Source organism: Canis lupus, chromosome 17 (genome assembly GCF_011100685.1).
Source record: "Canis lupus familiaris isolate Mischka breed German Shepherd chromosome 17, alternate assembly UU_Cfam_GSD_1.0, whole genome shotgun sequence".
NCBI lineage: Eukaryota > Metazoa > Chordata > Mammalia > Carnivora > Canidae > Canis > Canis lupus.
Window position 1 is genome coordinate 38193943 of NC_049238.1, and position 16837 is coordinate 38210779.

Here is a 16837-nt window from a genome sequence, read left to right on the forward strand (position 1 = left end):
TCTCCCTCTGCCTATGTCTCTGCCTCTCTCTGTGTCTCTCATAAATAAGTAAATAAAGTCTTTAAAAAAAGCCGTGGAGACTGAATTTGAGGGAAAAGTACAGTATGCTAATATGAGGAGTTTTGTAAAACAGGAATGTTAGTTTTCATCCAAGGTCATGTAGCAAGTGACATGCAGAGTCAGGGACCCAGGAATGAGGCTGGTGAGGTATACTCGTCACCTTGTACACCTGGCTCCATTACATATGTTGAATGCCTGCTATTGCCCCAAAACAGCTAGCAGGGCCAGAAAATAATTGTTCAGGGAAAAGGGGATTTCCATATAATAAAAAAGTCAGTAATTTAACACTTCCAATGGAGTGTTTTTCATGCATTTTACATCTTCCCAGACTTTGTGAATTTTATCTTTTTATTCCTTGAGATCACAATTGGAAGCATCAGCTATTGTATTATGATAAAGATGCTTGGAGTTCTTGAGGTGAGACAGAGATGTGTGCCCCTTCAGTGAATATTCTAGAATAATTCTTTTCTGCCTTTTCCCCTTATAGTCTGTGTTCATTCTTCCTTATCTGTACTCTTGACAAGTCTGAGTCTTACCACACACTTTTTATAACCCTTTTTGTTCACCCTCTCCTCCTTTTTAACTTTATTGCTTCTTAACTTATACTTGGGACTTGGCTTTTATAGCTCTCAGGGCCAGTGTATTCTTTTCCCCTCCTTCTTGTTTAGGGAACACATTGGGTCCAACTCTTTGGATTTGAAAGTGTTTAATGCCTAAGTCACTACTTGAGAAAATAATAGAGTATGTAAATCTAGCTTCCACAGCTACAGAAGGGAAAGTTCTTGTTTATAGAAAAACTCTCACCAATAAATGCAGAAAGAATATAGAATTAGAAGTCATTGTTTTATTCCCTTTATTAAAATAGTAGGTAATGAATTGATACAGAGATGGTGAAAAGTTGATGGAACACTTTAAAATGGGGACTGACCCCCCCCCCCCCAAATCTACTGATTACTAGTAACAAATACAACATAAACACAGGGGTTGGCGAACTTTTTCTATTAAGGGCTACACAGTAAATATCTTGGGCTTTGAGGGCCAGATGGTCTATGTAGTTGTAGTGGGAAAGCCATCACAGATAATACCATAATGGGTGTGACTATGGCCCTATAAAGCTTTTCTTACAAAAACAGGCAGTGGGTCACGTTTGGTTTATAAGCTGTAGCTTCTGACCTTCAATGTCAAAGGAAGTGTGTAGCGCCACCTATGAAGTCCAAACCTGCATCATATCAAAGCTCCAGGTTTAATTACACACTTTTCAGAAAATACAGGGGACAAAAGAACAATTTAAATGACATGCAAAATCCAGACTGCAGGACATTCTATAGGATAAATAATAATCTGGTTTCTCAAGCAAATCAGTGCATAAGAAGAGGAATTAAAGGGGCTCCTATGAGGGGCAAAAGAATCCAATGTAAAAAATGGAGCTGGAATTCCTTGTTGGAGCAACCAGTTGTAAGTCTTTACAATTCTGTTAGATGTGATATTGGCATGGTAGTTACTCTCTCAATTCTGTTAGATGTGATATTGGCATGGTAGTTACTTCTCAATGATGAATACTGAAGTATTTATAGGTGAGATGACATGATGGCTGGGATTTACTTTAAAACGTTCTAGGAAACAAATATATGTAGTGGGTGGATGCAGAACAGATGAAAGAATTAGCAAAATCTGATTATTGTTGAAAGTGAGTGGTAGATACATGGGGGTTCATTAGTCTCTTTATACTTTATGTGTTTCAAAATGTTCAGAATAAGTTAAAGTTGAATCTACTCCCCAAAAAATATATCTGTCAATGGTAGGGTAGGGGCACATAGAAAAAAAAATACATTTAAAAAATTTATTTTAGGGGATCCCTGGGTGGCGCAGCGGTTTGGCGCCTGTCTTTGGCCCAGGGCGCGATCCTGGAGACCTGGGATCAAATCCCACGTCGGGCTCCCAGTGCATGGAGCCTGCTTCTCCCTCTGCCTGTGTCTCTGCCTCTCTCTCTCTCTCTCTCCCTGTGTGACTTTCTAAATAAATAAATTTTTTTAAAAAAAATTTATTTTGTGTAGTTAGAAAAATTTCGTTTTTGCTGCTTCTTATATTCATTTTAGTAATAGTAGCACATTCTACATTTTCTCAGTTGAAGTTCTTTCTGTCACTTAGAAATAGAATTCTCATTTTCACATTCTAATTTCAAATAGCACCCCCTGATTACATGTGCCACTGGTATTCATTATACCATTTAAGTTTGGTTTAGAAATAGAAATTGAATTATTTTACCATACTGCTTTGTGATTGCATGGATAAAGATCTTGATTGGCTCTTGGTACTGAGTTTGCCGACCAATGTGACAACCTTTTATTTTTAAATTATGAACAGGAAAAAACAAATAGAGAAGGAAAAAAACGTAAAATAACAAGAATTTATGTTTTTAAAAAATGAGAGAGGAAGCGAGTCACGCAATTAGTCTGAGAGGCAGAGCAGCGAATCAGAACAAACAGCTGCTTGCAGAGACGAATCAGTGGAATGTGAAAATGCATCACATCACCGTAACCTACATTTTTTTCTACCAAGAGATTTGCAGCTGACTCTCTGAGTGACTCATTCCTGTGCTGGGAGGGTGAGGTAATGCTCTGGTGAGGGCTGATGTCATCTCATATACTACCTGAACTGCATGCATATAGCATTTCTTGTGGCTCTCAAGGAAAAGCACCATCTGCTTTCACATATGCAGCCTGAAAGACTTCACAAAGATTGGTGCAAAGGTTAGCAGCCGTGTGGATGACTCATAAGCAGCCAATTAGCGAAGAGCAGCTATTTCAAAGTGAGCTGTTAAAATCATAATCCAAAAATACGACATGATGATTAAGTATTGAATCATAATGCTTTTTTGTTGTTTTGGAGTTTGCACTTTTCTCACTGAGTTGATGCTGTTGAAGATTTCACTTGTAAAATAAGTCAGTTATTCTCAATATGGTCCATCATCTCAAATCTTCTTGGTTGTTTAAACCACGTGTGTGTGTGTGTGTGTGTGTGTGTGTGTGTGTATATATATATATATATATACACACACACAATTTTTCTTTAGCATATGTGCTGCCGAAGCAAACACTAAACCTTGTTTTTAATTGTGGAAGAGTTTGTTTCCTTTTACATTTGAAGGCATATAGATCAATCTTAGAGCAGAGTTTAATTTTAGTCCATATTTAGTTTGACAGTTTTTTGTTTGTTTTTTAGTTTTGGGGGTTTTTGTGCAGCACTTAGGAGTCACTGTGTTTCTTAAGGATCTGTTATTGCTTTAGGAGAAAAGACATGGTTAGTGGAAAAGGAAAGTCAAAATACATATTTACTCTATAGACTCCTTAACCCCTCTTCCTCTGTTTTTCAGTGATGCACACCTGGTTTCCTTGTTTGTACTTAACTACTAGTACTGTTGATATGAGCCAATGACTGAAATACCTATTTTTTCACTTTAGCATCATTGGAATTTTTTTTTAAGGTTTTATTTATTTATTCAGGAGAGACACAGAGAGAGGCAGAGACATAGGCAGAGGGAGAAGCAGGCTCCCTGCAGGGAGCCTGATGTGGGACCTGATCCTGATCCTGGAATTTCAGGATCACGCCCTGAGCTGAAGGCAGATGCTCAACTGCTGAGCCATCCAGGCGTCCCTTGTCATTGGAATTTATTATTCTAGTGAATAGAAGAAAGAATACCTAACATAATATCAGAGGTAGAGAATAGTAAATACTTGAGTTTCTAACTGATCTATAACTCAAAATGGGATGTCCTGTTGGCTACACATTGTTTACATAGGTATGTATACTAATGACTAATGTATCTTTAATGAAAGATAAAAAGATTTAATTTTCAAAAAATAAGAAAGCAAAGAGTAAAATGATAATGGGAAACTCTAAGGTAATATGACGTGGTATACATGCTGATGCCATTTGAGAGTTTATTAAAAATCAAATGTTTTTTCAATAAAGAGTGATAGTGATCTTGAAATACCCGGGATTATGATGAACCTTTGTTTTAATGGTATGGCCTTCTGAGTTTAATGGCCAAGCTTCTACAAGGCTCTTGAGTACCATTCTTTTCTTTTCAACCTCTTCTTTGGAAATAATTTCAAACTACGGGAAGTTGCACAAATAAAAATGTTACTGGGTCACCTGGGTGGCCCAGCGGTTGAGCACCTGCCTTTGGTTCAGGGTGTGATCCGGAGTTCTGGAATCAGGTCTCACATCGGGCTCCCTGCAGTGAGGGAGCCTGCTTCTACCTCTGCTTATATCTCTGCCTCTCTCTCTGTCTCTCATGAATAAATAAATAGAATCCTTAAAATTATACCAAAAAACCCCAAAAGGACCAATCTTTATGCACCCAGATTTACCTACCCCAAGCCTTGTTTGCTTTATCATTTGAGTTGTCTCTCTTTCTTACCTTTTATCTCCCCCTACCCCTCCTACACATTTCCTTATCTTTAAAACAATTGGAGATGAATCAGCTATCCATCCATCATGGCCCTTTACTCCTAAATACTTCAATATGTATTTTTTAAATTCGGATATGTACATTATTTTATAAACAGAATGCTAGTGCACACTTAATAGACTACAATATAGCATAAATATAACTTTTATAGGCACAGAGAAACCAAAAATTTGTTTGACTCGTTTTATTGAGGTGGTCTGGAACCAAACCCACAATATCCACAAAGGGTGCCATGATATCTCTTATAGTGTCCTTTACCTCCAGTATACCCTGTGGTCTAGGGACAGGTAGTACATTTATTTTTCTCGTTAGATTCTTTTATCTAGATTTTTTTTTTAAGATTTTATTTATTTATTCATCAGAGACACACAGAGAGAGGCAGAGACACAGGCAGAGGGAGAAGCAGGCTCCATGCAAGGAGCCCGACGCGGGACTTGATCCCGGGTCTCCAGGATCACGCCCCAGGCTGAAGGTGGCGCTAAACCGCTGAGCCATCTGGGCTGCCCTATCTAGATTTTTCCACAGACTTTGTCTTTTATGATATTGACATTTTGAAGAATACAGTCTCTCTGCCGTTTTATTTAAAAAGTATAGAAATTTCTTCATTTTGAAGCCCCTGGGTAACTCAGTCCAACTCTTGATTTCAGCTTGCGTCATGATCTCAGAGTCCTTGTCCAAGCTGAGCATGGAGCCTGCTTAAGATTCTCTCTCTCCTTCTCCCTCTGCCCCTCCTTCCTCCCCTCCCTTACCCCCCCCCCCCTTTGCCCGCTTGTGTCTTGCTCTCTCTCTCTCTCAAAAGGAAAAAAGAAATTTCATTATATGCTTGTCTAGTGTTTCCTGGTGATTAGATCTAGGTTGTGCATTCTTGGCTTAGAATCCTGCATGGGGGAAGTGCCGTCTCTCATGGTGTCACATCTGTCACTCATCGATGATGTTAATTTTGATCATCTGGGCAAGGTCTTATCTGAATTGTCCACTATATAATTACTGGGTTTTTTTGGTTTTGTTTCTGTTTTTAGTTTCTTTAACTAATAAGCAGCCCACAGGGAGACACTTTAAGATTGGGCAAATATCCTACTCCTCATCAAAATTTCCATCCCTAGTTTTAACACTATTGCTGATTTTTTCTTAATGCAGTCTTTACTATGATGGTAGCAAAATTTTTATTTTTCCAACTTCACCCCTCCCTTCATATTTACCAGTAGACATTTGGCATTTCATTTCAGGAAGAGCCCTCCCCTCTCCCCCATGTATTATTTATCTATTTGAACTCATGAATTCTTTTTTTTCTTCAGTACTTTATAACTCAGTACTTAATTATTTTGGTACTTAAGTTGTCCCAGATGTGGTCAGTGGTGTACTTCTTTTTTGTGCACATCCTTACTCTTTAAAATAATAAAATGTTCAAATCTCATCTTGTCCCTTCCCTGCCCCAGCCCTAGAATCAGACATTTCTCTGAGGAGCCTTGGTCCTTTGGTAGGCGGTGGAGTTGGATAACAAAACCTTGGCACCAGGTTTAGGTGCATTACTTTTACAACCACTGTATAAACGTTGTATAGGCAGAAATATAGAAACATTAGTGTATGTGATAAGTATTTCTTAGAGGTACAAACAAGTTTTGAGAATATAATGCTATCTCAGTTTATAGTTACAGCAAAAGGTAAAGTATAGTGTTAAGGAATGGGAAGATCTTAGTCAGTAATCTTACATTGCTATCATTTTATTGGATTTCAAAGCAAAAGCATAAGTGCTGCTAACTTGGAGGCCAGATGAGGTGTCTGTAGGCAGTGTTGGTATGGGAGGGTGTTCCAGGGAGAAGTGACATTGACAATGACATAACAGGACAATAACAGTAACATTACATATATGTAAGTGGTGATGCCCAATTTCTGCCCATGTGGGGAAAAGTGGAAGACAAGGAAGAAAATGTTGTTTGAGGTCATGTGTAGAGGACTTTGAACATCAGATTTAGGATTTGGGGTCTTTAATAAGAAGATAATAGAGAACTGTTGAAAATTTTTGAAGTATGTCATAACAAGCTTAACTCTTACTCAGAGATTAATCTAGAAGATATGTAGAGTTTAGTTTGAGGAAATTGCCAGGTAAGAATTGTAAAGAGGCTATTATAATAGTTTAGGCAGGAGATATAAGGATTTGAACTAGAAAACGAAAAAAGTGGATGAGAAGAGAATCCCAAAGTGTGGGGGCCAGCTAGAGGGAGGGAGGCTGTGTAAGCACTTTCAGTGACTGTAAGGACGGTTTCAGGTAAATATCCCTTTAAAGATAAGAGTCTACTTGAGGAACAGAGAAGTACATAGAGAAATATTGCTATAAAAAAGTTAAGATCAGGGATCCCTGGGTGGCGCAGCGGTTTGGCGCCTGCCTTTGGCCCAGGGCATGATCCCGGAGACCCGGGATCAAATCCCACATCGGGCTCCCGGTGCATGGAGCCTGCTTCTCCCTCTCTCTGCCTGTGTCTCTGCCTCTCTCTCTCTCTGTAACTATCATTAAAAAAAAAAAAAAAAAAAGTTAAGATAAGGCAGCCCTGGTGGCTCAATGATTTAGCGCCGCCTTCAGCCCAGGGCTTGATCCTGGAGACCCGGGATCGAGTCCCACATCGGGCTCCCTGCATGGAGCCTGGTTCTCCCTCTGCCTGTGCTGCCTCTCTCTCTCTGTGTCTTTCATGAGTAAATAAATAAAATCTTTAAAAAAAAAAAAGTTAAGATCAACATTTGTTTGGAGTTTTGTTTTTTGCTTATTTTTCAAAGGTTTATTTATTTATTTGTTTATTTATTTATTTAGAGAGAGCGAGCTGGTGGGGAGAGGGGCAGAAGGAGAGAGAGAGAGAATCTCAAGTATATTCCCTGCTGCACCCAGAGCGTAATGTGGGACTCAATCTCACAACCCTGAGATCACGACCTGAGCTGAAATCAAGAATCAGACATTTAAATGACTGAGCCACCCAGGTGCCCTTTGTTTTTGTTTATTAAACTCATAATAAATATATTATTTATATTCCCTTTTATATTCCCTTTTTCTAAAGTTTTGAGCCTGGTCAGGAAAGTATTTGTGCCTTAGCTGAAGTAACTCAAGTTGTATAGATTTTTATTTTTTTTTTTAATGATACTGAAGTTTGTTGTTGTTTTTAAGATTTTATCTATTTATTTGAGAGAGCACAAGCAGAGAGGAGAGGAAGAAGCAGGTTCTATGCTGGGTAGGGAGCCCGATGGGGGGCTCGATCCCAGGGCCCTGAGATCATGACCTTACCCAAAGGCAGATACTTAACACCTGAGCTACCCAGGCACCTGAGTCAAGTTGTGTGTATATATATATATATATATATTTTTTTTTTTAGTTGTATATATTTTTAAATGCCAAAAGGCCAATATCACAGTCATGTACTAAAACCCTTTCTCAAGAAACAAGATGTTCATGGCCAAAATCCCCTGAACTCTTTTCTTTTGCTTATACTATATAGAATCCACCATGATATCATGTTGGCTTTGCCTTCCAATTATATCCCAAATCTGACCACCTACAACACTTCCAGTGCTGTCAACCTAATCGAATCCATCATCGCCTTTTGCTCTCCATGCCTCCACTCTTGCCTCTATAGCCTGATTGTGTTTTTTGTGCTTCCTCCAACATTTCACTCCTGCATCTTATGGCCTTTGCCAAGGCTCTTCCCCAGATATAAGCATGGTTAACTCCCCCAGATTCAAGTTTTGCGCAAATGTTACTTTCTCAGTGGGGCCTACCCTGAGCCTCCCTTTTGATACTCCCCCCTCCATATGTACGTTTTCTTGTCCTACTTTATCTTGTTCTGTTTTTTCCTGTGGTATGTATAACCTCACATACTCTGTGATTATTCATTATGTTTGTGTCTCAACACCAGAGTTTGAACTCCACAGGGCAGTTATTTTGGTTTGGTTTGTTTTGGATTTCTGTTTGTTTGGTTGGTTTTATTTTGTTTTGTTTTTGCTGAGTGGTCTCTCCCAAGCAGTATACTTATGCCTGGCACATAGTAGGCCCTCAATACACATTGGTAAAAGAAGGAAGGACAACTAAGAGCCTAAAATCAGGGAGCTTTGTTATCAGGCTTGCAGCTTATAGCAGATTTGAGAAAGTAAATAAAGGTTGGGACATTGCTTTAATCAACCTGTATTCCATGGATCTGAGCCTGTGACAGTAATTGCCCTGGATAAAATAAGTCTGGAAGATACTGCATATACTATCCCTTTACTAGACCTTTACTAGAAAGTCATATTGTACATTATCATTTTTTTAATAGAACACGGGGAGATGGGGAGGGGAAGGGCAGAGAGAAAGAGAGAGAGAGAATCTTAAGCAGAATCCACACCCAGAGCAGAGTCTGGATCTCAAGACCCTGAGATCATGATCTGAGCTGAAATCATCAATAAGATGCTTAACCATCTAAACCACTCAGGTGCCCCTGTACATTAGCATATTAATTGCTATAAGAACTCCTGTAACCTCTTCTTGAACTCACTTGATCACAAAACTTTCTTTTGGTAGCTCACTTATCATTATGGCACATCCATAACAGTTTGAGAAAAGCCATACTAGAATATTATGCGTCGGCCCCAGGAGAGACTGGCAGTTCTTTCAAATTGCTTTTTGGTTGATGAACCGTACCACTTCACATGCTGCTCAGAAGGAGGCTAGAAAACATCAGGCTCAAGACTCCAGCTCTTAGTTACTAAAGTTATTATCCCTTTAAAAGTTAGCTTTTGTTTTAGGTATTTGGGAATAAGATGATCATTCCTTCCCTGGATGGAGACCTCTTCCAGTGGGACCGGGACCGTGAGAGCATGGAAACAGTTCCTTTTACAGTTGAATCACTTCTTGAATCTTCTTATAAATTTGGAGATGATGTTGTTTTGGTTGGCGGAAAGTCTCTCACTACATATGGACTCAGTGCATATAGTGGCAAGGTGAGTGAAAATGTTGAATTGTCTGGAGGAGAAATCAGAGTAAATAGGGATAGAAGAATTAATTTATTAATAATTTACTAATATTTGGAGGAGTCCTCATCTGTCCAAATGGCAACAAAAATGTATGACCTTTAGGAATATTGTGAAGATTTCAAAATAACATGTGTAAAATGCAACTGATACACACTAGACTTTATCTTTTTTTTTTTTTTTTTTAATGTTTATTTATTTATGATAGTCACAGAGAGAGAAAGAGAGAGAGGCAGAGACACAGGCAGAGGGAGAAGCAGGCTCCATGCACCGGAAGCCCGATGTGGGATTCGATCCCGGGTCTCCAGGATCGCGCCCTGGGCCAAAGGCAGGCGCCAAACCGCTGCGCCACCCAGGGATCCCGACTTTATCTTTTTTTAATCCCTTAAACTTGATATGTGAATATTTTATATATAGACGTAAGACTAAAATGAGGAAGAATAGAAAAATGACCTTTAGACCTTTGAATTTTTCAAACACTAACGATTCCTTATCTAAGTGTTAGGCTCATAGCCCCGTCTCATTCTTGCTGATATGTTTCTGCCTTCCCCACTCCCTGCATCTGCACTGTACTGGGGAGGCCTTGTGATCCTCAGTTGCCTTCAGTATTCTCGTCTGTAAAACAGTGGGATTGAACCCAATCATCTGGTTCTGTGATTTGTTGTGCTGCTACAAAATTCTGATATTCTAGCAGGTATGTTTCTTTCTGTGAGGATTTTAGTTCAATCATGCTAAGAGTCCTTTTTCTTTCTAATGAAAATTGACGGAGGCACTTTTACATATTATAGCTATTAGTAAAGGTTTAAGTCTAAAAACTTAATACTCCATTCAAATAGGAACTCTGAGGCTAATTTTTAAAAATTCACCTGGAATTGCTAGGAGATCACAACTAGTTATCTGTTTCTTTTTGTATATTCCATGGAAACCCTCCAAATAAAATTATCTAAATCCTTAAAAACCATTCCCTGAAATAAATATGTATTGTTTCTTTTATGGTTTTAAGTAACTTATTTTAGGATTTGGTAGTCTAACTGATACTTCTTAATACTTGGGTATTTCTTACAGATCTCCTCATTTTTTAATAAATCACATAGATTCTTTTAATGTCTCTGATCTCCTGTAACTTGTATTCTTTGCAAAACTTGTATCTCTTTTCAGGTGAGGTACATCTGTTCAGCTTTGGGTTGTCGCCAGTGGGATAACGATGACATAGAACAAGAAGACATCCTGCTTCTGCAACGCTCCCAGAAAACCGTTAGAGCTGTAGGACCTCGCAGTGGCAATGAGAAGTATGTATTCAGAGAAATGTTGCTGTTGAAAAGAAAAGTTCAGCAAAACCCAGATTTTTCAGATTTTTCTTTATGGAGATTTCCTGAACTATTTTCTTGTCCTAAAATCATACAACTCTTTGAAGAGAAATGTAGGCCCCAAAATAAAAATAGTCTCCTGATTATTAACATATTCTGGGTTGAAACTCCCACCATGTGCTCTGGAGGTGATTAGCAGGAGGAGGTCCATACAATGAACCTCACTGATCACAGTTCTTGGAATTCAGAACACTTTTAGGACAAAGTTAATGTGCTTTATTTCAGCTAGGGCCTCTGACTCTGGTTCTCTCCAGTAAGTAGTTTCTTAGTATCTTTGACAATCCCAATTTAAAAATACATTTTAGTTTATTTTCTTAAAGTGTTAAAGTGTAATTTATTTGGTCAAACATTTGTTTGTTTCCCTTTTCAAATAATGAATTCTTTATGTAATTTCTACATTTAAATATGTGGTTAACAAGTAAGATAATGGCTGGTCCTAAATGACATGCTTGATTTTTTTTAAAGCTTTTTTAAATTTTAACTTGTCTCTGTAGTAAAAATCATTTGAGATCTCATCTTTATCTTTTGAAAGTGAACCAGACTTTCCGATTTTGTCTAATCTGATGCAATATAATTCAGTTTCCTTTCCTGTTTTCTCAAACTCAGTTAAGAAAGAATTTCTATGTTCACTGGACTGTGAATAGGGCTTTGCATCTGCTGGCAACCTGACCTTCTTATCCTGATGGGATTTTATTTCCTTAAGTATTTGAGTGCTTGCTGGGTGTCCAGCCACCAATAGGAACAGATAACCATCTTAATTTACCAACTTAAGTTACCAAAATAGGAAGAGTCTCGGATCTAAGAGTTACCAGAATAAGAAGAGTCATGTTCCTTAAGTATATTTTGCAATAGATTTCAGACTTATCAAGCCATTTTATATCTAAGTGACAGGTCGTTATATTATTAATAGTTAAGTGATTTTTCTGTATATTAATTATAAGGGAAACATTATTACTGTCACTCTACGGATGAAGACAGTGAAACTCAGGAAAGGTTCAATGACTTGCCAGATCTCAGGAGATCTCAGATTGGAGCTGAGGTGGTATGACCTTCAGGCTTGGTACACTGGGTCTCATTGCCTTTTGGGGCTATGTTTTCATATAAATATAAAATCAATGCATTCATTTACTGTGTACATTGGTTTATCAGGATATATTAATTTTTCTGCACTATTTTTTTAAATTAATTTTTCTGCACTTGAATGAAATGTGCCCAGACTGTAATAAAGAAAGCAGACTGCTGCTACCCTCATTTTAAGGTAACTTTGATGTGTCTAGAGAAAATTGCTCTGATTTGGATATAGGAACATTTGTTAATTTTTGAGAGAAAATCTGTCCCATAGCCATTGTCCGTTTACAACGCAGAACCATTGTTTCTAAAGAATCAGGACAAAGTGATGCCCTCTTGTGGCATAAGTCAGCAGAGCACTCCCAGAAAATTCTGTTGTTTTTTCTCCTGACAAAATTTTAGTGTTTGCTTCTCGAATCTAGGATGATTCTTTATTATTTGGTCCCTTTACTTAAGTGTATATTTCTAAAACAAACCTTTGTAAATTTAAGGTGGAATTTCAGTGTTGGCCACTTTGAACTTCGGTATATTCCAGACATGGAAACTAGAGCTGGATTTATTGAAAGCACCTTAAAGCCCAGTGGGAACAAAGAAGGGTCTAAAATTATTTCAGATGTGGAAGAACAGGAAGCTGCCATGTTGGACACAGTGATAAAGGTCTCAGTTGCTGACTGGAAGGTTATGGCGTTCAGTAAGAAAGGAGGACAGCTGGAATGGGAATACCAGGTACCTGAAAACATCTTTTCCTTTCTCTGTTTGACCAAATGTATCAGGTAGAGGGAAATAACTGTCACTTGGGATCCTCAGCCTGTTCTATATGCTTTAAGAAATTTGTAGTTCCACATCTTGTTAGAGTGGCTCTTCTGAAAAAGACGACAGAAAACAAGTGCTGGTGAGATTGTTTTCTATCTTTGTGCCCTGCTGGTGGGGTTGTAAATTGGTGCAGCCACTATGGAAAACAGTATGGAGGTGCTTCAAAAAATTAATAATAGAACTACCATATGATCCAGCAGTCCCACTTCTGGGAAGATAGTCATAGGAAGTGAACTCAGTATCTCGAAGAGATATCTACACTGCCGTGTTCAGTGCATCATTATTCACAGTAGCCAGGATGTAGGAGGAATCTAAGTGTCCTTCAGTAAGTGAATGGTTAAAGAAAATGGAATGTGTATATGTACATGGTGGAATATTATCTAGCCTTAAAGAGGGAAATGCTGTCACTTGCAAAAACGTGTATGAAACTGGAGGACATCTAAGTGAAATAAGCCAGGCACAGAGAGAGAAATAGTGCATGATCTTACGTACGTGTGGAATTTTAAAAAGTTGGAATCCTAGAACAGAGGGGAATGGTAATTGCCAGGGGCCGGGGGATAGGAGACATGTTGGTCAAAGGGTACAAGATTTCAGTAACGCAGGATGAATAAGTTCTGGAGATGTACAATGCGGTGACTAAGGTTAATAATACTATATTGTGTACTTAATATTTGTTGGGAGTAGATCTCAATGCAGGGCTTGAACTCATGACCCCTGTGAGATCAAGACCTGAACTGAGATCAAAAGTCGAATGCTTAACTGATTGAGCTACCCAGGCACCCCAAGGGTAAATCTTTAAAAAAAATTTTTTTTTGTCTGTTGGGGCACAATTGATGAATAAAAACTATATACATGTGAAGTGTACAGCATGATGATTTAATATGCATATACACTGTGATATGAGAGAGGTAGATCTTGAATGTTCTTGCCACACACAAAAAATAACTGCGAGGTGATGGATATGTTAATTAGCTTGATTGTGCTAATCATTTCATAATGTGTACATATGTCAAAACATGGCATTTTGTAAACATATTCATTTTTATTTGTCAATCATACCTCTTAAAGCTGGAGAAATTGTAAAATGTGATTTTTAAATGTCATGTTAGGAGTTGAATTACATAAATACTGCTTGAAATAATGTGAAATTTCTTTTACATTTTTGTTTAGTTTTGTACTCCCATTGCATCTGCTTGGTTGGTTAAAGATGGAAAAGTCATTCCCATCAGTCTTTTTGATGATACAAGTTACGCATCTAACGATGAAGTTTTAGAAGATGAAGAAGACATTGTAGAAGCTGCTCGAGGAGCCACAGAAAGCAGTGTTTACCTGGGTGAGTAGATGTGTCTCATCTAGTGATAAGACATATTAATATTTAAGGTTTATTCCCACGTTGTTCCTGCCTACTTCACATGTGCCTGTAGTAGTTTTAATTCCTAAATACATTCTCTGGCTTAGGTTGCCCTTAAGATTTATAGTTTGGTTTCCATCCCTGCCGTTTTTTTTCCATTTATCCAATTCTGAAACTTCCAAATACTGTGGCATATTCTTTTCTTCTGAGACCTATATTAGAAAGGTTAGGAATATGGCAACATACAGCATGCTGTATCCTGTTACTCCTATATCCTCAGAGGCTGAAATTTTCTACATTTATATCTGCATCTATGTCAATTTGGCCCCCTCTCCCAAAGATTAGGTTTATTTCTATTTGTCTTTAAAACTTATCTGAGAAATAATAACAGAATTCTGATGTGCTTCTGGGTGGTTGAAGGCCTCTGCAAAATAAAATTTGCAAATCTTTGAGTCTAACTATTTGTACTAGTGTTGGTGGTCAAGTACTTATAAAATTTTTTAAGCTCAATGAATGTGCTGTCTGCTCCTCAAACTCAATGGAAGGCAAGACTTTGAAAGAATAACATGTTACACATGTACCATGATAGTATTTAACTGGTATGTTAGCAGTGTCTGAAATTACAGATGTTTTGGTTTCCTTAAAAAGAAAGTTACTTCATCTGAGCTATGAGTTTTATTATAAGTATATAGTGATTTCTTTTCTTTGAACTTTCCTACTGGAAATGTTTCGGTAATTGCTGGAAATTATTATTCAGTGAGAAACATTGTAATTTGTGTGTAACTTTCCTCTTCTGTTTTTATTAAATAGCCTTTGGGTCACATTGGAGTACTTCAGGCTTGATTCTTCTTTGAAAAGAGTTATGTACCACAGGAAGAAATAACAGATTAATCTAATTTTACTAAATCAAAATGAATAATTTTGAAAAAAATCATTGGTGCTTGATTCCAAATATAATTGACAGTGTTCTCGTTGATTCAGGAATGTACAGAGGTCAGCTGTATCTCCAGTCATCAGTCAGAATTTCAGAAAAGTTTCCTACAAGTCCCAAGGCTTTGGAATCTGTCAATAATGAATATGCAATTATGCCTTTGCCAACCATCAAGTGGAAACCCTTAATTCGTAAGTGAATTATGAACTTTTGTAATATTATTGAAGTGTTCAGAGGCCTTATCATCTTCTTTGTCCTAGTATAGATAGAACAGAGATTACAACTGTTATGTCCTCTTTATTTTCTGACAAACTGGTATTTCAGAAGTCAGTGAATTTTAATTATCCTTTACAACATGATTTCATTGAAACAGAAGCTGCTTCTAAAGAAATCAGTCTTAAAAAATATTTCTAGACAACATAGAAACTTCCTAAACCATTCACTGACCATGACTAAGTATCATTTAGGTCTTAACATATTAAGAATATTTATGAAATAGGCACCTGGGTGGTTCAATCAGTTAAGCATCTGACTTTTGATTTCAGCTCGGGTCATGATCTCAGGGTTGTGGGATCAAGCCCCCCCATCCGGCTCTGCACTGACGGTGGAGCCTGCTTGATATTCTCTCTCTCTCTCTCTCCCCTCTCCCACACACACACCCCTCACTCATGCTTTTTCTCTCTCAGTCTCTAATAAAAAATGTAAAAAGAAAGACTTTTTGTGAAACATTATCTGGTCATGTCATGTTCTTTGAACACTTAAATGAATTGAATCCAAATACTAGGCCATCTAATTCCTTCAGTTATCTTTCCATAGCTTGTATGTTTTATATTGCATATATCACATCCTATTTTAGTTACTTGTTTTAAGTGACTTATCTTCTCTACAAGACTATGCTTGTTAAAGAACCGTGAGCCATTTGTTTGACAACATATTTGAGCAGAACTGTAGTTAAATATCTGTTTTTTGAATGAATGTGATACGTGCATTTTCACTGACGTCTTAACAATTAAGATTTTACCATTTTCTTTTAGATTCTCCTTCCAGAACTCCTGTCTTGGTAGGGTCTGACGAATTTGACAAATGTCTTAGTAATGATAAGTTCTCTCACGAAGAGTACAGTAATGGTGCACTTTCAATCTTGCAATACCCATATGGTAAGTGTGATGAAGCTTGTGTTGAAAATATCAAGTTTTATTTTTTGTTTTAGTTTATTTATTAGTTTGAAATTAATTAGTAGGATTCAAATGAAAGGTAGTTAATTGGAAGGTAGAAAATATAAAATACCTTCAGAGGAATAGTAGGAATGGTGGCCAAGGGTGCAGGTTCCAGAGTTAGATTGCCAGTGTTCAAAACCCAGTTTTGCCACATACTAGGTTAGGCACACCTAAGTTACCTGCATCTTGGTTCCTTCATCTGTAAAGCAAGGATAGTAATTATAATATTTATTTATTGGGTTGTTATGAGGTCTAAATGAGATAATGCACATATAGTCTTAACTAACGCTGTGTCTCACAAATTCTAAGTGTTCAGTAAGCATTAATTCTTATGATTAGCTTTCATGTAGGTTATTAACCTATTTAATATAATCTATATAATATCAGCATGTATAATGAAGAAAATATGTGTTTCCCATACTGCTATATGAAAATGCATAAAATGAGGGGATTTTAACTTTGTCCTCTGATAAGGGAAATTAGTGCAAAAGTCAAGAGTAGGTAAAATTTGACATAAAATACATTCCTGGGTATTTGAAGTTAGGGTGTATTCGGATATGAAAATATTTT

The 16837-nt window shown here is 37.5% G+C and overlaps 1 protein-coding gene across 3 annotated transcripts in view; it reads left to right on the forward strand.

Moving 5' to 3' along the window:
* The window catches only part of EIF2AK3 (eukaryotic translation initiation factor 2 alpha kinase 3), a 64570-nt gene that overhangs the window by 24304 nt on the left and 23429 nt on the right, over nucleotides 1-16837 (forward strand). For all 3 annotated transcript variants that reach the window (XR_005372452.1, XM_038561499.1, XM_038561500.1), the window contains 6 exons: nucleotides 9296-9490; nucleotides 10679-10809; nucleotides 12447-12681; nucleotides 13939-14101; nucleotides 15101-15241; nucleotides 16085-16207. Coding sequence is in view for 2 of the 3 variants with exons in the window: in XM_038561499.1 (XP_038417427.1) it covers nucleotides 9296-9490; nucleotides 10679-10809; nucleotides 12447-12681; nucleotides 13939-14101; nucleotides 15101-15241; nucleotides 16085-16207 (988 nt within the window). In the remaining variant the exon portion in view is untranslated. The remainder of the gene's footprint in view (nucleotides 1-9295; nucleotides 9491-10678; nucleotides 10810-12446; nucleotides 12682-13938; nucleotides 14102-15100; nucleotides 15242-16084; nucleotides 16208-16837) is intronic.